This window comes from Camelina sativa, chromosome 20 (assembly GCF_030686135.1).
Source record: "Camelina sativa cultivar CO46 ecotype springtype chromosome 20, ASM3068613v1".
In the NCBI taxonomy this organism is placed as follows: Eukaryota; Viridiplantae; Streptophyta; class Magnoliopsida; order Brassicales; family Brassicaceae; genus Camelina; species Camelina sativa.
Window position 1 is genome coordinate 4,433,609 of NC_141899.1, and position 25,388 is coordinate 4,458,996.

Consider the following 25,388-nt stretch of genomic DNA (forward strand, 5'->3'; position numbering starts at 1 on the left):
TTATCAAACAGAGCAAAATTATATAATTCTGTGACCAAAATATATCTGTTTTTACATTATAACAAAATCTGAAAAGCAAAAAAAGTGAATTTTACATTATAACAAAATCTGAAAAGCAAAAAAAGTGAATGGCCATGTTCGTTTTCTTGTCTCTGGATCCAGCGACCAGCGACAGATTTCAGCGACAGTATATATTGTTCGTTTGTCTGTCGCTAGCGATTGTAGCGACTGTCGCTAAATTGTTCGTTTGCCTGTCGCTGTGACTTAATACCATATATTTTTTTAAAAAAATTAATAAAACTTAATTTTTGATAATTTATATTTTTATTTAAAAAAAAATTATATATAGCCATGCAAATAAATTAAAAACATATTTACATATTTTTAAATAATTAATTTGAATTTTATTTTTAATTTATTCATTTTAATATTGTTAAATTTAATTTGTTTATAACTGATTTTTTTACAATTTTATTTAAATATATTCAAATTATTATTTTTATTTTATTTACTTAGATTTAGTTTAATTTTAATAACTATACGTAGTTATATTTTATTTACTTAGATTTAGTTTAATTTTAATAACTATACGTAGTTATATTTTTATTTAATTAATTTTAATTTTGATCATATTTAATTTATCAATTTTTTTTCTTGGTCGCTACGTTGTTCGTTTGCCTGTCGCTGGATCCAGCGACTATTTTCAGCGACTGATCGCTGATTGTTGACGATAGTTGCTGAAAATTTTAACGACTAAAAATTACGGTCACTGATCGCTGGCGACTGGTCGCTAAATTAACGACAGATAAACAAACAACTTTCCGTCGCTGTCGCTCGTTTCTGTCGCTGGTGACAGGCAAACAAACAGACCCAATAAAACCAAAAGTATTTTTGTAAATATGTGTGCGAACGAGTGTTAATTTTGATAGCAAGAAAATTTAAGCTAAGGGCATGATTATCAGGGGTTGTAAGGGGGAGTTGTTAGATTTTTGGTAGGTTAAAAATAAATCAAAACTAAAGAAATTAGAGAAGAGACTCTCTAATATAACATACTGAAATTATGTTTAAGAGACCCCAACGTATCCATCTATTATTGGTCCAAGACAAATATAGAGAAGGGAATAAAAAAAAATTTCCCGACATTTCTTTCTTTCTCTTCTTTCTTTCTCTCTTTCTCTCTTTCTCTCTTTCTCTCTTTCTCTCTTCCTCTCTTCCCAAAATAAGAACCTACCAATAAATAAAAGTTTTTTATCTAAGATATCATGGGTTTTTATTTTTAAAAAAATACACAATTAATTCATATTAAATTTAACAACCCCTACTAACATACTACCAATAAACTTGCTCTAAGGTAACAAATTTGAATATTTCTCCTGTTTTTTTTTTGGGGTCTTGACTCTATCTATAATCTATAAGTTTCAAAATATCTGATTTTTAGGGGGTGTTACGTGAGCGATCATAACGTGGCATGGTCGTGGAGCAAAATTAAAAGTTTAAAACAAATAAAAGTGAAGAAGACCATACAGTTCAATGTAAAAATAATATCCGATCGTATAATATAAATAGAAGATTCTAATACTTGTCAAAGGAAACAAAAGAAAAGATTCTTTTAATTATATGCTTTATGCTGTTTCTCTAGATTGAGCCAAGTGTAACAAGACTCTTTCCGAATATTCAAATAAACAAATCGTTATGAGAATCTTCCAGTTCCTACTCTTTTTTCGTGACTCGTTACCAAATTTTGACACATCACTCCTTTTTACTTTATTTATTTTATTTTTCCTAATAAAGAAGTCAATTAAATTCACGTCTTTGACAATTAATTACAATAACATCAATAATTTAATCAGAAATCCAGGATTAATGATCTAATTAATGTAAGTTATAATAGTAGTAGTACTGTACTGCTTTAATAACCAAAGCGACGTTTACACAAATTCGCCAAAACAACCTCTTTCCCCCTCCTTCTCCTTCTCCTTCTCCTTCTTCTTCTTCTGTCGTGTGTATCATCATCATCATCATCATCTCGTTCCTTCTCCAGATTCACGAGAGATCTGTTTTTTTAATGTGTACTCGGGATCGTTGTTGAGAGCGAAGAATAGGAAAAAAAAAATGGTGGGAAACGACTGGGTGAATAGTTACCTAGAGGCGATCCTGGCAGCGGAACCAGGGATCGGCAATTCCAAATCGTCGCTTCTGTTAAGAGAGCGTGGTCATTTCAGTCCCACTCGTTATTTCGTCGAAGAGGTTATCACTGGCTTCGATGAGACTGATCTTCATCGTTCCTGGGTTCAGGTATATCTATATATTTATATACACCCCATTCGCTTCAGATTTCTCTGCGTTAATGTTTTTGATTTTGATTTGAAATCGTGGTTTTGATTTCTTCTTTAGGCTGCTGCTACGAGGAGTCCGCAAGAGCGTAACACGAGGTTGGAGAATCTGTGTTGGAGGATCTGGAATTTGGCTCGTCAAAAGAAACAGGTTCGTGATTTCGTTTTTTAGGATCGGATCCAATGGATTTTGAAATAGGAAGCGTTTTACTGTATTGTAATGTTCACTTGATCGTTCGCTTCTAGCTAGCTGCTCTGTGTTCATCTGCTCTGAGTGAGTTAAATCGTTTGTGGTTGTGATTGTGAAATGTTGTTTTGATTTAGGTTGAAGGGAAGAATGCTAAGCGTGCAGCTAAACGTCAGCTCGAGCGTGAAAAAGCAAGGAGGGAAGTGACTGCTGATATGTCTGAAGATTTCTCTGAAGGAGAGAAGGCTGATTTGCCTGGTGAAATCCCTACTCCTAGTGATAGCAACACCAAAGGTAGAATGTCTCGGATTAGTTCTGTCGACGTTTTTGAGAATTGGTTTGCTCAACACACTGACAAAAAGCTTTACATCGTCTTAATAAGGTATACCTCATCATCACTTTGGGATAACTTTGTTTGTTTTCACATGGTGGTAAGTAAGTAATAGTAGAAATTGTCTTGCAGTCTTCATGGTTTGATACGTGGTGAAAACATGGAGCTTGGTCGTGATTCTGATACTGGTGGCCAGGTTATCTTCTACTTTCAACCATTTTGTTTGTTTTTTTGAGTTTTAGAATTTCTCAAATTCTCACTGTATAAACGATTTGTGTACTCAGGTGAAGTATGTTGTGGAACTTGCAAGGGCATTGGGCTCAATGCCAGGAGTCTATCGTGTTGATTTGTTGACCAGACAGGTATCCGCACCAGATGTGGATTCCAGCTACTCTGAACCGTCTGAGATGTTAAATCCTTTAGACACAGATACAGAGCAGGAGCATGGAGAGAGTAGTGGTGCTTATATTATCCGTATACCTTTTGGTCCGAAAGATAAATACGTAGAAAAAGAGCTCCTCTGGCCTCATATCCCTGAATTTGTTGATAGGGCGCTTAGCCATGTTATGCAGATTTCCAAAGTTCTTGGTGAGCAAATTGGTGGGGGACAACAAGTGTGGCCTGTTTCTATTCATGGACACTATGCAGATGCTGGTGATTCTGCTGCTCTTCTATCTGGAGCTCTTAATGTACCAATGGTTTTTACTGGCCATTCTCTTGGTCGTGATAAGCTTGAGCAACTCCTGAAGCAAGGGAGGCCAAAAGAGGAAATAAATTCTAACTACAAGATAATGAGACGGATTGAGGCAGAGGAGCTATGTCTTGATGCTTCTGAGATTATCATAACTAGTACAAGGCAAGAGATAGAAGAGCAATGGCGCCTGTATGATGGTTTTGATCCGGTTTTGGAGCGTAAACTCAGAGCAAGGATGAAAAGGGGTGTGAGCTGTCTAGGCAGATTTATGCCTCGCATGGTTGTAAGTACCATCTCTGTCCTCTCTGATCCTCTATGTTCCTCTTCCCGAGTCAAACGTGAAAAGGGTTTTATTTATTTTATCATGACTCATGAGTAGCCTCTTCGTCTCATTCTAGGTAATTCCTCCAGGAATGGAATTTCATCACATTGTACCACATGATGTGGATGCAGATGGAGATGATGAAAATCCACAATCTGCTGATCCACCAATTTGGTCTGAGGTTAGCATATCTTCAATCATAGTTTTTTTTTTTTCCTTCAAGGTTTTACATCTTCTATATATGTTTTACTGGTTCCTTCTACATTTACTGCAAAAACTTTTCACTTGGGCAGATTATGCGCTTCTTTTCTAACCCGCGCAAGCCTATGATACTCGCTCTTGCTCGGCCAGACCCTAAAAAGAACTTGGTTACTTTAGTCAAAGCCTTTGGAGAATGCCGTCCATTACGGGAACTTGCTAACCTTGTAAGACTTGTAATTAGTTAATCATGGTCTCCAACTAATTTTCTAGAAGTGTTTTTCACAATTTTCATTCCTTCTTTCACTACCTTTGATTGCAGACATTGATAATGGGAAATAGAAATGATATTGATGAGTTGTCCACCACGAATGCCTCTGTGCTGCTCTCAATTCTGAAGCTAATCGACAAGTACGACTTATATGGTCAAGTGGCAATGCCTAAGCATCACCAACAATCAGATGTGCCTGAAATTTACCGTTTGGCAGCCAAAACAAAGGTAATTGTCTAACATTTTTACTTTTCTCATCCTTTTCAAATGGTTACAGGAAATTGTGAATTGACTTTCCCAAATTATCTGCAGTGAATTCAGTGATCAATAATTGTTCCCATACACAAGATATTATTAACCTGTGTTTTGCCGTCTCTGTGAATCAGTTTAGTTCCTTGCATTGTTTATTTATCTTATCTCAAACCATTTTTTCAGGGAGTATTTATAAATCCAGCGTTCATCGAACCATTTGGACTGACTCTAATCGAGGTATTTTATCATTTTTATCTCTTTAGTGCTCTATTCATTACAGGGTATCTTATTAATTAACGGGCACTGTATCTAATAGGCGGGAGCTCATGGGCTGCCCACTGTTGCAACAATAAATGGAGGACCTGTTGATATTCATCGGGTTTGTCGCTTTCCATATTTCAAAATAAATATTTTCACTATACAGCACTGTACAATCAACGCAGAGCAAGCTATAGCTGATATTTGCTACTACCTTGCAGGTTCTTGACAATGGTCTTCTAGTTGACCCTCATAATCAGCAAGCTATAGCTGATGCTCTGCTGAAACTAGTTTCAGACAAACAGCTATGGGGAAGATGCAGACAAAACGGCCTTAAAAACATCCACCTATTTTCGTGGCCAGAGCATTGCAAAACGTATTTAGCTCGGATAGCTTCGTGCAAGCAAAGACATCCTAAATGGCAGAGAGTTGAGTTTGAGAACTCAGACCCTGATTCACCCAGCGACTCTCTTAGAGATATACATGACATCTCCTTGAATCTAAAACTTTCCTTAGATGGCGAAAAGGGTGGAAGTAACAGTGGTGTCGATACTAACTTAGATGCTGAAGACAGCGCTGCTGAACGAAAAGCTGAGGTGGAGAAAGCTGTTTCAACCTTGGCACAAAAGAGCAAATCAGTGGAGAAAGTTGATTCCAAGATGCCGACCTTGAAAAGAAGGAAACATATCTTTGTCATTTCTGTGGACTGCGGCACAACCTCAGATCTTCTTGCAGTGGTGAAAACAGTTATTGATGCTGCAGGAAAAGGCGGCTCAATAGGATTCATACTCTCAACCTCAATGACTATATCTGAGACTCACACAACATTGCTTTCTGGAGGGTTGAAACCACAAGACTTTGATGCTGTTATCTGCAACAGTGGAAGTGGACTCTACTTCACTACCTCTGCTTCTGAGGATAAAAACGCTCTTCCTTATACACTCGATGCAGATTACCATTCCCATATAGAGTTCCGCTGGGGTGGAGAGAGTTTGAGGAAGACTTTGATCCGCTGGATTAGTTCTGTTCAAGAGAAGAAAAAGGCGAAGCAAGGAGAGATTTTAGTTGAAGACGAGTCTTCTTCTACCAACTATTGCTTATCCTTCAAAGTGAAAGATCCTGCTTCGGTAAATACACCCTCAGCCTATAGTCTTTTGCTCGTCCTGAAACATTTATTTTCGGTTTTTTTTATCTTAACTTCGATCATTCAATCTCTGCAGATTCCTCCAATGAAAGAGCTGAGGAAATTGATGAGAATTCAAGCATTACGCTGCAATGTAGTTTACTGCCAAAACGGAGCTCGGCTCAATGTAATCCCTGTTCTTGCTTCACGATCGCAGGCCCTTCGGTAAGTTTTGATCATAAACAGCCATTATATCGACACATCAATAAGTGTCACTATCTTGGATTTGAAACCTTGAATTGGGATTAGAGTTCACATATCTTCCTCTGTTTTCAGGTATTTGCTAGTGCGATGGGGCATTGACTTATCAAACATGGTGGTGTTCGTGGGAGGTTCAGGTGACACAGATTATGAAGGCTTGCTTGGAGGAATTCACAAAACAGTGATACTAAAAGGCCTAGCCAGTGACTTGCGTGAGCTACACGGGAACCGAAGCTACCCAATGGAGGATGTGACTCCACTGAACAGTCCCAATATCGTTGAAGCTGAAAAATGTGGTTGTGACGCCATTAAGGCCTCTCTAGTGAAGCTTGGGATCAGTCTCCCCAAGTCCTGAGGCTGTTTTTTTTTACTTAATAAAAGAAGTTTTTGTTGAACAATATGCGATGATGGCGAATTGATAGTCATAACGAACAACAAAGTACAGTATACCACTAAGATTGTCACCAAGTACAAATTTGCGTACTTGACTTTTTGTGGTGAAATAATCTTTTACCTTTGGTTTTTTTTTTTTTGGAGGCAAAGATTGAAATAACCTTTGTATAATCGAAATCTTATGCAGTAAATAATCTCTAGGGGGTGTATTAACTTTACATTTTAATTGATTTGTGTAAGATTCATAAATCCTATAATTTTAAAAAGTCTTCTGAAATTCACTGTTATTGAATTAATGATTTAAAAATCTATCTTAAAATCCACTGTTATTCAAAACAGTTTGTAGATTTAGATTTTAATAGAGAATTTGTTTAGTTAAAAATATAGAAATACAAATCTACAAATTGTTTTGAATTTAAAATTTTTTTACAACAAATAACATCAACTTTCCTAAAATCATCAAAATTATTTAAAATCTCATCAAAACTAAAATAACAAAAAGCTAAAAGGTATGCGATGAATGATGATGATGGAAGTCGCTAAAGTAGTTTACCTTTTCGCTTTTCTCTTCTGTAGACTTGCTTGTGGCTTGTCTCTTCCTAAACAAAGTACTTTGTAAATTTCAAAATTTTCCTATATATGAAGTACTTTAATATTTTATACGTTTCCGACTCATGCTGTCTCAGTCTGAACTCTGAAGATTAAAATCGTATATTCTTTATTCAAAAAAAAAAAAAAAATCGTATATCCTCCGTATAAAAACGTAAAAATCTTCTAGCTAATAGAATCTCGAGTTTAAAACGTGGGCTGCCCAAATTATCTTGAACATTTATTAACAACATAAGATTGAGCTAAACGTAAATCCATCTTTTCCTTTTTCTCGATTATATTATCTTTGGATAATCGTAACAGAAATTTAAGCCAATCTAGAATGGAAAATAAAAAGGAAAAAGAAAATTATTAAGAAACCAAACCAAATCCAACCTAAACCGTATCAAAAACAAACCGCACGAGAGTCATGTATAAATTAATTATATTACGTTGACCGAAACATAAAAAAAAAAAAAAAAATATTTTGTAAACTTAATCCAAAAAAAATCTGAAAACCGGATTAGTCGGCCAAAGAATAACACACATATAAATAGATGAGTAAGGTAAAGTATATATGATGAAAAGAAAACCAAAAAAAAACAAGTAAAAGAGTAATAAATCTCCTCAAAAATCTAGAGAGAAATCAATCAATCCAAACAACCCTAAAATTTTCATCAAAATCATATATATATTTCCCTTCTTGACTATTTCTTCTTTCTTCTTTTTTTTGATCTGTAAAATCAAAACCAAACCCTTATCAAATTACACCTTGAAGAAGAAGAAGAAGAAAAAAATAAAGATCCTCATAATCATACTAATTGAATGGCGGATCTGACTTGTACGACACCGTTTCTGCTCTATCCAGCACTCGTCATCATCCTCTTCTTCTACTCCATCAACCACCATGACCAAATCTTCTCATCATTATCCGTGGTCCATGATGATGATGATCTTTCTTGTCATCTCGCGTCTCCTCCACCACAACAACAAGCAGCTGATTTCTCTTCCTTGAGAATTCCTTTTCGTTCTTCCTCTTCTTCTTGTCTCAATATCACTTCCAACAATATTACTTCCAACAACAATAATGTACACTAATTTATTTCTCTATTTCTTTTGTTACATCCATATTTATTTCTTCATATATAATATATAAGTGTGTTGTGTTGTGTCTTCTAGGTTTTGTGTAATTATTAGCTACGAGGTTTTGTAATATTTTTATAATATGATTGAATTAATAATTAATGTTTTGTACGTTGTATGTTGAAAATAGTCGACGTCAGAAATTGTGGTGGTAGAAGAAGTTGATAAAGCGGTGGAGAGAATAGAAGAAGGTTTGGCAATGGCGAGGGCCGCCATAAGGAAAGCCGAAGAAGAGAATCTCCACCGTGATCGGAGGAATAACTCCGATGTGGGATTCGTATCGAATGGATCTGTCTATCTTAACGCTCTTACCTTTCATCAGTTAAGACCTTTTCTTTCTCCTACCTTTTTTCCTATTTTTGCTTAGTCTTTCTCTCTCTCTATATATCTTTTTGTTTTTTTAAATCATACAAATTAGTATATTCTATGATCTATAGCAACATTGCTTAGTTTTATCACTAGGTAATTAATTTCCTTTTAAAATTTGAGTGTTTGTTAGCCTTTTGTTTAGTAAAATTAAGGGTATCAAAGTTAAAGAAAAGTTAAGAAAAATTGTTTAATAAAACTAAGGGTATATTTTGACCAAAAAAAAAAAAAAAAAAAAACTAAGGGTATCAAAGTTAAAAGAAAAGTTAAGAAAATTTGACTTTTGTAGCTAACTAGTAGGTACTCGTTAGGATCTGTACTTTTCTTGTGTTTTTTCATGAAATCACCATTAGTAGAAATATGTGTCAACATCAATATTCTATGTAAATTCTATTTCTAGTAACCTATGCACCACTAGTTTGCAATTTCAAGGTCCTTTTTTCCATTTTTATCGTTTATTATCAGACTTTGAGAGTTCGAGGAAAGCGTAGTTTTAGCTTTAAGTGTTGTTCTCCATACTTTCTCTCCATCTCTCAACTTGACCTTTTGTAAAACACATCACTCACTTTGTTCTCACTTTTATGATAAAGTTTTAAAAGTCACACATTATAAACACAGAGATATTTATGCATATGTAATGTTTTTCTTTGCTCATAAAAATTAAACAGGAGCCACCGAGAGATGGAGAAGAGATTCAAGATATGGACTTACAGAGAAGGAGATGCTCCTCTGTTTCACAAGGGTCCTCTCAACAACATTTACGCCGTTGAAGGCCAATTCATGGACGAGATCGAGAACGGAAACAGCCGATTCAAGGCTGCTTCACCGGAGGAAGCCACGGTCTTCTACATCCCTGTAGGGATCGTCAATATCATACGCTTTGTCTATAGACCTTACACTAGCTATGCACGTGACCGCCTCCAAAACATTGTCAAAGACTACGTCACCCTCGTTTCGAACCGTTACCCTTATTGGAATCGCAGTCGAGGGGCTGACCATTTCTTTCTCTCCTGTCACGATTGGGTGAGTCTCCTTGTTTATAAACAGTTCTTGTTCAAAAAGTCAAATCATAAAAACCCTAACCTAACTTTCTCTTTTTGTTCCTTGTTGTTCAAGGCACCTGATGTCTCAACTGCGGATCCAGAACTATACAGGCATTTTATAAGAGCTCTCTGCAATGCCAATGCTTCAGAGGGATTCACCCCCAGGAGAGACGTTTCATTGCCAGAAATCAACATTGCACACAGCCAGTTAGGGTATGTACACACCGGAGAACCACCTCAAAACCGCAAACTCTTGGCATTTTTCGCAGGCGGTTCTCATGGAGAAGTCCGGAAAATACTTTTCGACCAATGGAAAGAAAAAGACAATGACGTCCAAGTCTACGAGTATCTCCCCAAAACCATGAACTACACAAAAATGATGGACAAAGCAAAATTTTGTCTATGCCCCAGCGGTTGGGAAGTGGCGAGTCCAAGAATCGTGGAGTCACTATACTCTGGTTGCGTTCCTGTCATCATTGCTGATTCTTACGTTCTTCCGTTCAGCGACGTGTTGAATTGGAAGACATTCTCCATTCATATACCAGTATCGAAGATTCCGGAGATAAAGAAGATCCTAGAAGCCATACCAGAAGACGAGTACTTGGAGTTTCAAAGGAAAGTTCTTGAGGTTCGGAAACACTTTGTGGTAAACAGACCAGCAAAGCCATACGACATGTTGCATATGATCATGCATTCTATTTGGTTACGTAGGCTTAATGTCCGAATCCCTCTTTCGTAGTGAACGATATATAATGTTATATTGTTTTATTTAGTGGACATACGTATAGACGTATAGTATAGGATCTTGAACTATGTAGCAAAATCTCGTTCTTTATTTTCAGTTAGAACAAGCCTCCGCCTCCGAGTTTTGTTTGGGAATGAATCGTACAATTTGCAATCAGGCCTACATGTAACAGTAAAAGCAGGCCTACTTGTAAACGTAAAAAAATACTTCAAAAATCTACACTTCTTTGAACAAACCTCTTTGAAAAGAGGGAAAGAGAGCAAGAGAACTTAAAACATCAAATCTGTGTTTGTCTCATTATTCATTTGATCCTTATAACCCCCACAGCCCTATAAAGGAGGGTATACTTTTAGTCAAAAACTACTATGTTGCCATCTGAAAAACGACTTCTTTTTATAATCTTAAACAGAGAGCCTCTCAAGTCAAGTCTTAACGTTGCAGCATATATTGCAAACAGACAAGGGGATATGATCATTAACAGTGAAATCTCACACTAACAAATAACAATCGATTCTCAAATTCAAAACAATATGCAGAAGCTGATACTTGAAAAAGCGCACATAACACACACATTTTACACAACGCATATCTCACATTTAAAGATCGAAGCATAGACTGATATATTCCCAAGAAGGGAACAAGGTGAAAGTAAGAGTGTCTTCTTACTTGAAACATGAAGGAAGACTTGCCCCATGGCAAACAAAGGCCATCGCGATGTACACAACCAACGCAAGTACAAGTATCAGAGCAATCCTGCAGATAAGAAAACAACAAACTCATAAGGAATGTAACAGAACATATAAAGTGATCAATTCCACAAGAAACCATGTAATGGAACATGAGCAGGTATTTTGGTTCGGAGGAGAAACTTACGTAAGCTTAACATTTCGCCACCACATAACAGTTCTGTAACGGCGAGCTTGCTTTCTGAAACGAAAAGTATTGCCTTGCATATTTTCAGTTTTATCAACAAGCAACTCCAAACGCTCCCCTCTATCCAAGACTTTATCAATATTCTCAATCATCACGTTTCTAACCTGAAACATTACTAGTAATAGTCAGTGACATCATATGTAAAAGTACACAAAAAGAGATGATTTTTTATTCTTTGGTTAAACATTACCTGACTCATTTCACCTTTGATTCTGCTCATCCTATCTGCATTTGGATCATTGGAATAAAACTCCATCTGCTGAGTTATAACTCTTGAGAACTCATCATTCATTGAATAAGCTTGAGCTGAATGAATAGCTCGGCCGTATGTTCTCACAAACCTCTGATGAATATCATCCAGAAACGCAAACGGAATATTCCCTGCCCTCAAACAATAAAGATTCTCAAATCACAAAAGTTCTATAAGAACACAATCCTAACATCACCTAAAACGAGCATAGTTCTAGCTACCAAATCCCTAAAATTGACCTCAATTGAAAATAAAGAGAGCAAAATTGATGAAATTAGGGAATTTACTTCCGGCGGATTCATCGGCCATACAGAGAACGGTAAGACCATCGGTACGCATGACATGGAAGATGAACCGATCTTGAGAGTAAGACATGTGGCTATCGCTATCGTTACCAGGCAACTTATCCAGAATCTGCTTAGCGATTGAGTTCGCGTTAGTCGAAGTAGCGCTAAACTCAGACAACACAACCGTTCCTCGAGCCACCAACGCAAATAAGATCGCCATCTCTAGCTACTCCCCGGCGGCACCTCTTTCTTTCACCCAGCTCCGAAAACCTCAGATCTTGACAACAACGAAATCAGCTCCAACCAAAATCGATAGGTTTAGACTGTAAAAAATCTGAGAATTGTTCAAATTAAAGCATCACCATACATCGGAGGAAGCCCGCTTTACGGTGAAAAGTTGAATTTTGAAAGAAATATCAGTGGCGAAAGCAAAAAAAAAAATATCTAACTTAATTGGGCTTTGTATTACTATCTCAGAAAGCCCATTATCTTTTGACAGCTCACTAGCCCCATTTGGAAGTATTTCTTTGTATTTATTAAGAAGATATACTTTTCTATATTTTATTTCAAACTTTTTAAAGTTAAAAACATTGATGACTATCATATTTTGCTTTCATTAGATAAATAGGATTTCAATTTTCAAATCTTTTGATATATATATATATATATTTGTTTCGGTTAGAAACTTTGGTAAAGGAATATTTGAAACTCAAAATAATATATACTCCGGATGGACCAATGTGGCAGTATTAAATAGTTTGTCGTAGAATACCAACAACCAAGTGCTCACTGGCTCAGTAAAAACCGCATTCAATTTTAGTAAACCTACTACTACTATTTGTACTTTTTCCCCTTCAGATTTCCCGCATATAGTATTACGAATGTATGTCTTACCCTTTTTCATGATTACAGTTATTAGCCATTTTTTTTGATTAAGATAACAAAAAAGTACACATTGTCCTAACTTTTTAAACTCATAAAAAAAAGTAAAAACCACACAGCAAAATTCAAATCTACAGAGAACGAATACAAAGACGTTGAATTTGAAACCCTAAGAGTTTTTATAAAGAAGATGAAACTGTAACAAAGAAACATGAACTCTGCCAGGAGAAAAAAACCTCAACCGGATTGTATCCTAACAGAACTCGTCTAATTCACTTGGCTCCACCAGCACATAAAGCGGCTTCCCTTTCAGCTTGTGTTGCCCCTAAAACCAACCCAAAACCGAACTCTATCACTACAATTTTAAGTCATATCCTTTATAAAGAACAAAAACAGAGTCTAACTTCTTAAACAAGTAAGAGAAGTGTGACTCACCTTGACTTCAGGCAAGCCAATGACACAAGCACACTCCACAACTTCAGCTCCTTGGCTTTCTGTAAAACGTTTTAAGTGTCATATAATGAAAAAATCAAGACCAAAAAAAAAATCTCATTACTAATTGAAAAACAAGTAAAAGAAAGAAACCCATAAGGCTAATGGCGGCTGAAAGAGTGCCGCCTGTAGCAACGAGATCGTCGATGATAATGACACGTTCTCCTGGCTCAACTGTGTCAACGTGCATCTCTAAACGGTCATGTCCATACTCAAGCTCATACGACTCCGATATCACTTTCCCTATATGTTATCACATTTTTTTCAGTATCTCATGAATAGAGCCTATCTATAATTACTATGAACAAAAAAAAAAGAGAATGCACTTAAAAAATGTAAGTAACCTGGTAATTTTCCTGGTTTACGCAAAGGGATAAACTTTGCGCCGATGGCTAAGGCAATGGAAGGACCCAACAAGAAACCTCTTGCTTCAACTCCTATATAATACACACATACATTTGCATGTAAAGTAATAAATATTACTTTCTTAATGAAGAAAAAGACAAATCTTGTTACTTCTTTTGTTCTTTTAAATAATGTATTTTGTTTGCTTATATGATGTAAACCCATTTACAAAGACACCGATTTTTTGGCGTTACTTAACAAACTTGATGACGAAACACTGTAGTTAGTAAAGAAATGGAGAGGATAATGATGAAAACTGAAAAGACACAGAGGAGTCTCTTACCAGCAACGACAGAGATTTGCATGTCTCTGTAGCGATCAACGAAAATGTCAATCGTATGTTTAAAGGCCTTATGATCCAACAACAACGTTGTTATGTCCTGAAACATAATCCCTGTCCCGAGCAAAACAAAAATCTTCATAAATTAGGAAAAAAAAACAGAGCAAAAACAGAGAAAAACAGAGTTGTAAAAGACCTTTCTTGGGAAAATCAGGAACAACTCTAATGGCTGCTGATATAGCTTCGAGTCTTGGATCACCTTTCAGACCATTCTCCGCAGCAAACATCGTTTCTCTCTATCCTCTCTCTCTCTCTCTGAAATTTTGAAATTCAATTCTTGAGAGTGTCAAGGAGCGTCTTTAACACTAGTATATTACTCTCTCTCTCTCTCTCTCTCTTGATTGAAGAGTAAATAAATGGGGGAAGATTTCAAAGTAGAAGACAATTAAATTTCCCTCGCAGAAGAAGGAAACGAGGAAAATGAAATGAGATCAGATCCTCTCTCTCTTTGTGTCTCTATCTCGCTCTGTTCCTCTGTTCACCACCAGTTGTAGTAGAAGAAAGTGGGTGAGAGAGCATTTAATATTTTAATATAGAGAGAGAGTGTTGTGTTGTGTATGTATCACACGCGCGAACTGGGTCGTCGGCACACAGGATTTATCAACCCCCGCGCAATAATACTAATAATAAATCAGAATCACAAGAACACAAGGCCAATGGTATATGTATGTATCATGTATTAAAGAGAGTGTAGAAGATCCGAAGTAGAAAAGAAAATCTTATGGATCTTCGAGAGAATCTTTGGCTTTTAGCTCTTTCTTTTTAATTTTTGAGTCTTATCTCTCTCTCTCTCTCTCTCTCTCTCTCTCTCTCTCTCTTTTATTCTCTAGAGAGTCTCGAACGAAAGACCTATAAAGGAAAGAGATTCGATACTCTGCAAAAAAAAACCAAACCATTTCTCTATAAAAAGAAGTACCCCATTCTCCTTATAAAACTAGTTCACATTCCATGTTTTGTGTCTTGTCTCCTCCTTACACAGCTACTTACCCTCTTTTATTACTATATATATCTTTAATGTGAAAAAAGGTTACATGTTTGTGAACTGTAATTTAATTAAACTTTAGTATTATCTTGGTAGGCTATTGGGATAGATTTTGTTTATGTTTTAGTTACCTCTTTTCTTCCTTAAATCTCTCATCGTAGCCGTAGCTGCTTTATATTTGTTTTCTTGTTTCCTACACTACGCTATAGCTTTTGTGTTTGTAGTACGAGTGCTGTGTTATTTTTTGTAGATTGCGGTTATAACATTTATATAGTAGTACTACTGGTTTTTATGTCAATTCAAAGCGCAAGTAAAAAGTACAGGGGGAGCAAGCAAAATCACCGAGCAAGAATAAATATATTTACGTATAGAGTCAGCAAAGGAGTCTACATGCGCCAAAATTTGAGTAGTACATGCCAACTATAACAAAAAAATTATTTATTTAGCTTGGAATTCAGGCTAAGATAGGTCTATATTTCAGCCATATCCTATAATATGAGTGAATACAGCACAATGAAATCTTCATATATAAGTGATTAGTGAAGATCATGTTATTGAACAGTTGGGTAGCAGCACCCCTCTATTCACGAGCAAATTCAATTTTGAATTTAATGCTATAGCCTATATGTTAAACCAAAGTTTCACGTCATAAACGTGGATTGTTAAGAATTTTGTGCTTGTTCACCGAAGATATTTCGTTGCTAGTGTCTTCTATGCTTCTCATAAATTCTGTAACAAACGTGACGCATCATTTGCACCAGGCCGCCAAATGCACAGTTCAAAACGTAAATTGTCTCGTGAAGCATGTGTTTAATGCAATTTCCTCAAACCATGTTGGGTCCCTTAAAAGACTTCTCGGCCTCAAAAATCACTTTGCTTCCAAAATAAACAACAAACGATCACAATTATAATTTTGACAGTTCAAGTCTTACTGTAAGGCTAACATCAAATCTATATATGATAAGAGAGAGAGCGAGAAAAAAAAAAGCTCTCGATCACCAGGTCTTTTTTATCTTGCTTTGGAGTGTTTATGACTTTTCAGAATATTTGTGAATCCACCGGAACCCTCCCCCTGTCTCATTTGTGGTAACCTATACACAAGAGATATATCAGATAATGCCATAATGGTGAAGGGGTACTATATATATCTGAAACAGATAATACGCAATAAACCTTTACAAGCAATAATTTACATTAGCTCCCGTTAGGATTTCTGATATGCTTGTAAAGTTTTGACGATATTAAAAAAATCCCACCATCCGATTTCAAACAATCAAAATTGCATACGATGAAAAAGTAAGAAACAAATTTACTAAAATCGAGATCATCTCTCACAAATCAATCGTTGTAATACAAATTCCATTTCACTGAATACTTTTTAATTGATGTAATTATCTTAACTATATTGTTCTTCGACTGGTTATAACTTAGAGAATAAGAGGTGTATCTAATTTAAAGTTGAAAAGCAATTCAAGCATGTATCTGTTCTGTCTAAAAGAAAGAAAAAGCTGTAGTATAGTTCAAAGGGTAAATGAACCTCGTACCGAGAAACCCACTACAAAGCTTATCGACAACCTAGAGAAAAATACAAGTTCAGAATAGAATAACAACAATATATACTTACAACTTCGAGGAGATATCCCAAATCTCGTTGTCTAACTTTATAGTGTTTATAATCAAATAGTAAGAAAAATCATTCACAACTTATCCTACTATATTAAATTGAGAAGTACAAATATAAAACTAACCTTAAAATGTGTAAAAAATTACATTCAATTGCCATTAGAAAAAAATAATTAAGCTTAATTAACTAATTTAAATAAATATAATTAATTAAAAATAAAAAACACTCACATATCAAATATTAAAAAATCTAAAAAAATCTAAAAAAATATTTTCTCTCTCTAATAAATTATGGACGAAATTACTAATTATTTTTTCAAAAATATATAAACCAATCAGAATTTTAAAAACTAAGATTTTATATCCAAGTATACAATACAATTATTTTTAATAACTAAATTCGAAGATTTTGTTAAGTTTTCAAATTATGATTCTCCTATCACTTTTATTTTATTTTATTTACAAATTGTTTGGAATTTTCATTTAATACTTATAATTGAAAATGCATATTTTTTTCTTCATATGTTGTGATTTGAATTTTTTTAAACGAATATATATTTACTCATTGTATGAAAATGTGTGTTTTAATTTCCACATTGGCAGGTTGGTAAAACTAAATTTATATAAATGATAAATTAATAATTTTTATTTGCTCACAATTATAATATTAAAATTACTATTTTATATTTCACAAAATAATGATGCAAATACAACAAACAAACAATATAAAAGTGTAATAATACGTCAAATATAAAATACTATAATATTTTAAAATAATTATTATTCCAATAGACTAATAGATTTACATAACAATTAAAAATAAATATTATCTCAAACAAAATAACTTTTTTTAAAATAAAACAATAATTTTTATTATTATATTATAATTTTTTTAAAAAAATGTTGACCCGTGCTTAAAGCACGGGATATATCCTAGTTACACGTTAATTTGAATACTGGAGCTATTGGCATATTACTGACTATATTAAAAATTTAAACTTGAACTACGCCTATTTTATGCAACGTATACAACTAATCTGATTATTAACCAGTATATAAAAAAAATTGTAGCATAAAATGTTGTATCCAACGAACAAGTTTAAGAAGATCAAACGGCTAACATTGATACCAAAATGTACTTAACATAGGTACCAAAAAGAAAAAAATTAAGAAAATATTGGGTTTTGCACTTTTACTTATTATTGGGCCCTTGACTCATGTCTATCAGGCTAATTGCAATGGTCGCTTAGAGCATGATTAGTGGGGAGTACTCACAAAGTTACTCCACTATTTGGGCCCCAAAATAATATTAAACAACCCAAAAATGGGTCCATTATCGAAGAATCGATACCCTGGGAAGGAGTTTGAGCAACACTTGAAGAACGCTACGTGGCGACTTGTGAATGGGTGTTTGTTAAATATAAAAGCGTTTTTTTTTTTATTTTTTACTCATTTTCTTTTCTTTTCTTCCCCAAAGTCTCTCTCTCTTCTCTCTCGAGAACTCCGGCGAAAGAAATGGCGATTCATATGTAATCGGGAAAAGAAGAAAGAGAGAAGAATCGAGTTATCAATTGGATTAAGCAGTCTGCCCAAGTGATCTTCTTCATTCTTAAGGGTTTCGTTCCTATCCTTCTAGGGTTTGTTCTCTCTCTCTCTCAATCCAATTGCATCGCTCTGTTATTCTTTTTCTTAACGCGTCGCGTCTCTGATTTTTTTGTTTTGTTTCTTCGTCGTCTCTTGTTGCAGGTTTTTTAAAGCAAGTTTAATCTGATTGTCGCTCACACGGCCTCTAGGTGAGTTCCTCTTCTAGGATTTGGCTTTGATCTTTCGGTGATTGATTTATCGTGTTGCTTCCTCTGTTTTTTTTTTTACTAACTTGTTTCTTCTTCTTCTTCTTCTCCTTCTGTCTCTCGCAGGTGCTTTTTGGAAGCATGGCTTTCGTCTCTGAAATCTCAACTTCTTCTAGGGTTTGATCTCTAAATTGATTTCTATTACATAGGGTTTTTTTTTCATTCACTCGAATTCCTTATATTTACTCATATTTCTATTATTATATTTTTTTGTAAATCCAGATTGATTGATTGCGGAGGATAACTGTAGTATTGATCGATCGGCGATTGAGGAGGATACTAAGATCTCTCCCTGATGGTTTGATTGAGGAGGAGGGCACTAAGATCTTCTTGGGTTTTTATTCATTCTTGTCACTCTCTGTTTGATTTTAACGACTTCTTTTCTTTTTTGGGGGGGTCTCACTCTCTCTCTCTTTGTTGCAGGTCTTCTTTTGGAATTACTCCCGAACAGCAAGCTTTGTCAAAGGATGGATCACAACTAGCAGCAATATGAAGGGACAAGTAAGTTTGCAGCCATGAGCTTAGACTTGCTTATTATATATATGTCTTGTTATTTTGTTTCTTATCTCTTGTCTCTAGCTAACTTTTGGTATGCATGTTTTCTTTTCTTTTTTGTTGCATCAGCCTCAAGGATTTGTCTCTTGACTAGCAGATAAAGGCATCAATGGAGATGATGACTTGCCAAAGCGCAAGACCTTTTGTGGTTTCTGGGACTAAGATCTCTCGGTGATGGTTGAGAAAGAGTGGAGTCTTCTCTTTGTTTGTTTTCCTAATCTCTCCCATATTTACTCTCTTTTTTGATATAGTGAAATAACTGTTGATATGGCTTTTTTATTTTCCTCTTAGGAGTTGAAAAACCGACGACCATCATTGTGGCTTATGTAAGTTAACTGATTAACTATGTTCATCTCTCTTTCTTCTTTTACATGGATTTTGAGATTTACCAAGTTATACTACTAACCCTGCTTCTGATGATGTTTTCTCTTTCTAGTTTCAGCTGATTTGTGCACAGGCTCTTGGATTGCCATTAGAGCAGCCAAAGAGTGTAAACATGGAGAGGTTGCAAAAGGTGAAACTTCGTGGGGCTCTTTAAGCTCCTCTCGAAACCACCAGAGGTTTGCTTTTTATTATGAGATTATTCTGTTGTTCTTGTTAAGAGTACAATGTTTTTGTTTCTGTTTATGTGATTTATATTGACTATTTTTACATGTTTGTGCGAGGTCAAATGGAGATCATTTGGAATGATTATTCATGAAGCGGACTGCAGCGTTTTGGATTCTCTTATTTGAAAAGGTATGGTACGACAGCTTTCATATGTTGTTGATAGTTATTGTTTGCGATTGTGTGTTGGGATGAATTAGTGTTAGATTAGGTAATAGTCAAGTCAGGACATTGATGATTGCTTTTTTGTTTGTTGGAGTTCTTAAATACGAATAGTACTTGATTAGAGAGATACTTGTCGAGTAGGTTGTTTTAATGTAATAAATTTGTGGTTGTTGTAGTTAATTTACAACCATAAATTTGAAAACCCAAAACCACTTGAGCTCAATATAAACCCTCCATGTTAGCACTAACATAAACCATTAACTTTTTCTATACAAACCCTTTTCTTTTAACATCAGCTTTCACTAAAACAACCAATGGATCCTAGAAGCCTTATTCGTAATCCACATACATATTTTGTTGATCTTATGAATTCTCAAAAAGACTCTAACTCCCAAGATAATCCAATTCTTCCAAATACATTCTCTTCTCAGCCTGTCCACTTTACCCAAACCCTCTCTTCTCAGCCTGTCAACTTTACCCAAACCCTCTCTTCTCAGCCTGTCAACTGTGGGCCTAGATTCTCTTCTCAGCCGTTTCAGTTTAGGCCGGCATCTGAAGATGATGATTGTATCGAGGTTGAGGTTGATGAGGATGAAGAAGACGAAGGAAGGGGAATAAGAAAGCGGTGGACTGCAGAGGAGGATGTTAACCTCATAAGCGCTTGGTTAAACACAAGCAAGGATCCAGTTGTAAGTAATGAGCAGCGGCTACAAAGTTTCTGGAAGAGGGTTGCTGCCTACTACAAAGCTAACTATGGGTCATCTGTTTCAAATGCAAGAGGGCCTACACAATGTAAGGCTAGGTGGAGCAAGATAAACCATGGAGTCAATAAGTTTGTGGGCTGTTACGCACAAGCGAGTTCAAGAAGAAAGAGTGGAGAATCAGAAGATGATGTATTGAGCATGGCGTATGAGCTTTACAAGAACGACAAGGGCAAGCCATTTCTGCTAGGACATTGCTGGAGGGAACTGAAGCATGATCAGAAATGGATCACGGAGGAGTGTAGCCATAAGCGGACTAAACTCGCTTCAGATGGAGCAGGAGCATCCTCACCCGGAGAGTGCAATGATGGAGCTGAGATGAGGCCTCCGGGGGTTAAAGCTTCTAAGAAAAAAGGGAAGAAACCGGCTGTGACTATTGATGTAGAGGATGGTTCTGTTGGTAAGCTAGACAAGATCATTGCAATGAAAGAACAAGAACAAGCGGTTAAAGAGAGACACGGCAAAATGAGACTGCTAGACAGCCTCCTTAACAAGACTGAACTAACAAGTGCCGAACAACTTCTTAGGGACAAACTCGTTGACCAAATGTTGACAAACACTTAGGTTTGGGTTTAACTCTTTTGTGTGTAACTATCCTCTTTTGTGTTTAACTCTTGTTTTCATTAAACTTATGCTATATGTTGTTTGTTTAACACTTGTTTTGTTTTTTGTTCTTTTGTTTCAGGTTTTGCGACAACAAATTAAGGTGATACGAGAAGGGAAACATGTGTTGTCAAAGACATAGATGTGTTGTGTTTACACCCGTGGAGGGGTGTTGTTTTTAGTTGTTGTCTTGTTGTCTTGTTGTCACGGGTCTGTGAGTTGTTGTCTTGTTGTCTTGTTGTCACGGGTCTGTGAGTTGTTAACTCTTTTGTAACCCGTGGAGGGGTGTTTTGTAACACGGGTTGTGAGTTGTTGTCTTCTGTTTTGTTTTGGTTGTCTTGTGTCTTGCAAGGACAGTCACAGATTTGTTTGTGTTGTTTTGTCTTTTGTAAGGGTTGTATTGCCCACTTGGTACTTTGTGTTTGCTGTTAAGACTATATATTCACTTCTCCTACTCTTTCATCGTTTTACATCAATGCTTTCTGATTATTCTCTTCCGATTATTCTCTTCTCTTTCATCCTATCTTCACTTCTACTACTCAACCAAATAAAATTTCCTTTGCTCAACCTTTTCACTTCTACTACTCAACCAAATATACCTTGTAACCTAAACCCTTTTCCTATACAAAATAAATCACACTTCCCATAAGCCTTCTACTATATCCAAATTGCAAAAAAATGTCTAATTGGAGTTCCGATCAAGAAGTTGATGATATTGTAGAAGAGGAAGTTGATAGTATAGTGGAGATGATCCAATACAACTACACTCACCCATATGTACCACCAGCTCCAATAATCCGAAGAGTGCACATTGAGAGAGACCGTGAAGAAGGCCACACTCGGTTGTGGAATGATTATTTTAGTGATAATCCAACTTACACTAACGCTATGTTCCGTCGTCGCTTTAGAATGAACAAACCATTGTTCCTTCGTATTGTTACCGCTATTGAGAATGGAGTCCCATACTTCAGACAAAGGCGAGATGCTACTGGAAGGCTTGGTCTTTCTGCACTTCAGAAATGTACGGCAGCTATTCGTTTGATGGCTTACGGATATACGGCAGATGCGGTGGATGAATATTTACGACTCGCTGAAACAACCTCCCACAAATGCCTTCTACATTTTGTTGAGGGAGTTATAAATTTGTTTGGCGACGAGTATCTGAGAAGACCTACACCGGAAGACCTCCAACGATTACTGAATATTGGAGAACATCGCGGTTTCCCCGGAATGATAGGGAGCATAGATTGTATGCATTGGGAGTGGAAGAATTGTCCCACTGCATGGAAAGGACAATATACACGTGGATCTGGTAAACCGTCAATCGTACTAGAAGCTGTGGCATCACAAGATTTATGGATTTGGCACGCATTTTTTGGACCACCTGGTTCGTTAAATGATATCAACGTCTTGGACCGCTCCCCTGTGTTTGATGATATCCTAGAGGGCCGAGCTCCGAGAGTTAGATACGTTGTCAATGGACGGCAATACAAAATGGCGTACTACCTAACGGATGGTATCTATCCCAAATGGGCAACTTTCATCCAATCCATTACACTTCCACGTGGTCGAAAAGCAAAACTCTTTGATCAATGGCAAGAAGGATGTCGTAAAGATGTAGAGCGTGCATTTGGAGTCTTGCAAGCTCGATTTGCAATCGTGAAGAATCCCGCACTTTTTTGGGATAAAGGGAAAATAGGGAAAATAATGAGAGCATCTATCATCCTGCATAACATGATAGTGGAAGACGAACGACATGACTACAATTTCTACGATCCAGCGGAATTCCATCACGGAGAAGGAAGCGGAAGTTCTCATGTCGATTTATCATATTCTACAGATATCCCAACAAATCTACATAATATGATGGGCATTCGAAATGATGTTCATGATACACAAATGCATGATCTTTTGCAAAAAGACTTGATTGAGCATATCTGGCAAAAATTTGGTGCAACCGCACAATAAATCTTACTCCAAACTATGTTTAATATGTATAATATTTTGAATTTTATAAAATATGTTTACTATTCCGTATTTTGTAAAATATGTTTAAGTTTGTAAAATATTGTTTTCTATTTTATGTAATATAAAAAATTTAAATAATTGTTTTATCATTTTAGATAATTAAAGTTTGATAATTAATAAATCAAAATTAAAAAATTATTATTTAAATGTTTGAGTAACCTCTTTGTAGTTCTCTAGTAATAGGATAATTTTACTTAGGTTCTCTTAGAGTTACTTAACTTAATTTATGATTATTTATATAATTAATTAATGTAAGAGTAACCATGGTGGGTTACTCCACTAATGATGGTCTTAGCCTCTTTCTGGGCAAAATTATAGGGTTCAACTTGAATCCAATAGGCCGTTTGCTATTGGATACAAAAAAGGGCAGAAGCGACCATACCGAACGCTCCTGTGGCATGCAAAGGTGTGACGACTTGGTATTCAAAATTTAAGCAATAACAAACAGAGTTTAGTTGACATTTGCCGCACATGCATTGAATTTATTGTATGTTAAAAGCTCTTCATGTGATTTCGGTAGCAAACAGTACACTTCATTATCGATCATAAATTTAGGTAGGAATGCATGTTCTAGATATTATACTATAGGTTTACGTAGGTTGCCACATTTGTCTCTTTGTCTTTTACCATTGACGGATTGACCTATACAATATTTTCGTTAATATGTAAATGAATGTACCATTGAATCAATATATGAATAAGTCACTTAAATACTTAGATATAAATACAGTGGTTCGAAACCCAAACTTTGCTAACTTGGAATCAGGACCGTTCATGCGTAAAAATGATATTTGTCATGTCATAGATCAGAAGAAAACCAAGGTAATTGCATAGATTGTACTTAGCTTGAAACCAGACAACATGGTGCCAATGTAAGTTCATTCTTCTTCATGCGTTGAACCTGGCCCTCGAACCATACCAAATTACTTATCGAAAATGTTTTTCCCAACCAAATTTTAATTTCCAGAAAGTTAAAAAAAAAAATATAGGGGTCCATTTTACCAGCTAGCTTATTATTACTTTTTCATCAAAACCAAATTAAATTTAAAGTCTTACAAACAAAAAAGTTAGGACGATCGCCGGATAGTCTGCCAACTCATAATCTTTAATATTTTCCCAAAGAATTAAGTCGACCAGTAATGAAATTACTAATCCATGGTTCTAAATATCTATAGAAAAAACTTCTTGACTACTTTTATTTATTGACATGAGAAGGGCCTTGGTGGGTGTACATCTTAATTTAGGTTAGATGAAGATTAGTTACGGTTAAATGGTTCGGACCAGTTACCATTTAATGGGTTGGTACGATAATTAAAGGAAAAAAGTGGATTGATTTAAGAGTTGGAGTTAGAGTTTGGGATCCACCGTCCTTGCTAATCTTATTGAACCGTATTTTACCCATTCATGATCAGCATATTACGAGGGATGTTAAAACTGTAACACTGATTTTGTTTTTCTAAACTAACTCCAAATTCGTATTCAAGATTTTCTCACATAAACTAAAACATTGATTAGGTGAGAATATACTTTTCTTGTTATACATTCCATTTCACTTTATTGATGAACACACGCGATTTGAATTTAATTTATACATATATACTGTATTTTTTTTTTCCTACAACCTACTTAATTATATTCCATTTAATTGCGAAGATAAAAAGAAAGAGCAAAAGAAACCATCTACCAATCGATCGACAGTGGCAAACGCAAACCTATACTTTTGTAAAGTTAGCTAAAGTGTTAAATAACCACATAAATGAAGATTATTGTATTCATTAGCTTTGTCCATAGGGTGAAGCTCACTATATTGGACTAGTCTTCTGCCAAGGAAAAAAACAAAAGATATTTCTATAGGCTTTTGATTACGTACTAAGTTAAAGGGTTAAAATACATTTTTTAAAAATAATACTAATGCAAAATATGGCAAGTATAAAGTTTTATACTTTATATCAAGTTACAAGCGATCAAGTTACTTGTTCTTTTGAAATTTTCGAACATTCAGTCACAAAAGCTTATCACATAAGTTCTTCCAAGCCATACCAAAAGTATTTGCTTGTTGCTTGGCTTGCAACTTTAAATAGGCTCACGACAGGTGATAGAATGTTGCAGTAGACCGTA

At 35.5% G+C, this 25,388-nt stretch overlaps 5 protein-coding genes and 1 long non-coding RNA gene across 7 annotated transcripts; 4 read left to right on the forward strand and 2 right to left on the reverse strand.

Moving 5' to 3' along the window:
- The first annotated feature begins 1,787 nt into the window (after nucleotides 1–1,787).
- LOC104769326 (putative sucrose-phosphate synthase 2) lies at nucleotides 1,788–6,900 on the forward strand. Its single transcript, XM_087505136.1, has 13 exons — nucleotides 1,788–2,295; nucleotides 2,395–2,484; nucleotides 2,658–2,902; nucleotides 2,984–3,047; nucleotides 3,136–3,828; nucleotides 3,944–4,048; nucleotides 4,161–4,292; nucleotides 4,388–4,564; nucleotides 4,772–4,825; nucleotides 4,905–4,967; nucleotides 5,068–5,973; nucleotides 6,067–6,194; nucleotides 6,306–6,900. The coding sequence occupies exons 1-13, from the start codon at nucleotides 2,113–2,115 to the stop codon at nucleotides 6,583–6,585; spliced, it is 3,120 nt and encodes a 1,039-aa protein (XP_087361262.1). The 5' UTR covers nucleotides 1,788–2,112; the 3' UTR covers nucleotides 6,586–6,900.
- Nucleotides 6,901–7,790: 890 nt separating this feature from the next.
- LOC104769328 (putative glycosyltransferase At5g11130) lies at nucleotides 7,791–10,614 on the forward strand. Its single transcript, XM_010493506.3, has 4 exons — nucleotides 7,791–8,300; nucleotides 8,485–8,675; nucleotides 9,389–9,743; nucleotides 9,837–10,614. The coding sequence occupies exons 1-4, from the start codon at nucleotides 8,037–8,039 to the stop codon at nucleotides 10,500–10,502; spliced, it is 1,476 nt and encodes a 491-aa protein (XP_010491808.2). The 5' UTR covers nucleotides 7,791–8,036; the 3' UTR covers nucleotides 10,503–10,614.
- A 341-nt stretch (nucleotides 10,615–10,955) lies between these two features.
- LOC104769329 (vesicle-associated membrane protein 713) lies at nucleotides 10,956–12,408 on the reverse strand. Its single transcript, XM_010493507.3, has 4 exons — nucleotides 11,979–12,408; nucleotides 11,632–11,822; nucleotides 11,382–11,545; nucleotides 10,956–11,261 (listed from the first exon to the last, which is right to left on the reverse strand). The coding sequence occupies exons 1-4, from the start codon at nucleotides 12,196–12,198 to the stop codon at nucleotides 11,171–11,173; spliced, it is 666 nt and encodes a 221-aa protein (XP_010491809.1). The 5' UTR covers nucleotides 12,199–12,408; the 3' UTR covers nucleotides 10,956–11,170.
- A 466-nt stretch (nucleotides 12,409–12,874) lies between these two features.
- On the reverse strand, nucleotides 12,875–14,973 carry LOC104769330 (adenine phosphoribosyltransferase 5-like). The gene is made up of 6 exons (XM_010493509.3): nucleotides 14,234–14,973; nucleotides 14,041–14,151; nucleotides 13,697–13,789; nucleotides 13,446–13,595; nucleotides 13,296–13,354; nucleotides 12,875–13,185 (listed from the first exon to the last, which is right to left on the reverse strand). Exons 1-6 carry the CDS (start codon nucleotides 14,322–14,324, stop codon nucleotides 13,114–13,116), a joined length of 576 nt encoding a protein of 191 aa, XP_010491811.2. The 5' UTR covers nucleotides 14,325–14,973; the 3' UTR covers nucleotides 12,875–13,113.
- Nucleotides 14,974–18,203: 3,230 nt separating this feature from the next.
- On the forward strand, nucleotides 18,204–18,911 carry LOC147918463 (uncharacterized). Its single transcript, XR_015592935.1, has 4 exons — nucleotides 18,204–18,339; nucleotides 18,449–18,495; nucleotides 18,619–18,669; nucleotides 18,775–18,911. It is a non-coding gene; the product is annotated as an uncharacterized LOC147918463 (long non-coding RNA).
- A 245-nt stretch (nucleotides 18,912–19,156) lies between these two features.
- LOC104769331 (glutathione S-transferase T3-like) lies at nucleotides 19,157–21,696 on the forward strand. 2 transcript variants are annotated; one of them, XM_087505137.1, is made up of 3 exons: nucleotides 19,665–19,845; nucleotides 20,310–21,203; nucleotides 21,325–21,696. In XM_087505137.1, exons 1-2 carry the CDS (start codon nucleotides 19,804–19,806, stop codon nucleotides 21,201–21,203), a joined length of 936 nt encoding a protein of 311 aa, XP_087361263.1. In that variant the 5' UTR covers nucleotides 19,665–19,803; the 3' UTR covers nucleotides 21,325–21,696. The 2 variants fall into 2 exon arrangements, with proteins under 2 accessions (XP_010491813.2, XP_087361263.1); XM_010493511.3 differs by having other exon boundaries at nucleotides 19,157–21,203.
- The last annotated feature ends 3,692 nt before the right edge of the window (nucleotides 21,697–25,388 follow it).

Coding starts and splice junctions, on each gene's coding strand:
- LOC104769326 (XM_087505136.1), top strand. CDS start 2,113: ATGGTGGGAAACGACTGGGTGAATAGTTACCTAGAGGCGATCCTGGCA. Junction 3,048..3,135: donor ATTCTGATACTGGTGGCCAG/GTTATCTTCTAC, acceptor TTGTGTACTCAG/GTGAAGTATGTTGTGGAACT. Junction 6,195..6,305: donor TCACGATCGCAGGCCCTTCG/GTAAGTTTTGAT, acceptor CTCTGTTTTCAG/GTATTTGCTAGTGCGATGGG.
- LOC104769328 (XM_010493506.3), top strand. CDS start 8,037: ATGGCGGATCTGACTTGTACGACACCGTTTCTGCTCTATCCAGCACTC. Junction 8,676..9,388: donor AACGCTCTTACCTTTCATCA/GTTAAGACCTTT, acceptor AAAATTAAACAG/GAGCCACCGAGAGATGGAGA. Junction 9,744..9,836: donor TTCTCTCCTGTCACGATTGG/GTGAGTCTCCTT, acceptor TTGTTGTTCAAG/GCACCTGATGTCTCAACTGC.
- LOC104769329 (XM_010493507.3), bottom strand. CDS start 12,198: ATGGCGATCTTATTTGCGTTGGTGGCTCGAGGAACGGTTGTGTTGTCT. Junction 11,546..11,631: donor TCAAAGGTGAAATGAGTCAG/GTAATGTTTAAC, acceptor GTAATGTTTCAG/GTTAGAAACGTGATGATTGA. Junction 11,262..11,381: donor TGGCGAAATGTTAAGCTTAC/GTAAGTTTCTCC, acceptor TCTTATCTGCAG/GATTGCTCTGATACTTGTAC.
- LOC104769330 (XM_010493509.3), bottom strand. CDS start 14,324: ATGTTTGCTGCGGAGAATGGTCTGAAAGGTGATCCAAGACTCGAAGCT. Junction 13,596..13,696: donor TAAACCAGGAAAATTACCAG/GTTACTTACATT, acceptor GATAACATATAG/GGAAAGTGATATCGGAGTCG. Junction 13,355..13,445: donor AGCCGCCATTAGCCTTATGG/GTTTCTTTCTTT, acceptor AACGTTTTACAG/AAAGCCAAGGAGCTGAAGTT.
- LOC104769331 (XM_010493511.3), top strand. CDS start 20,193: ATGGATCCTAGAAGCCTTATTCGTAATCCACATACATATTTTGTTGAT.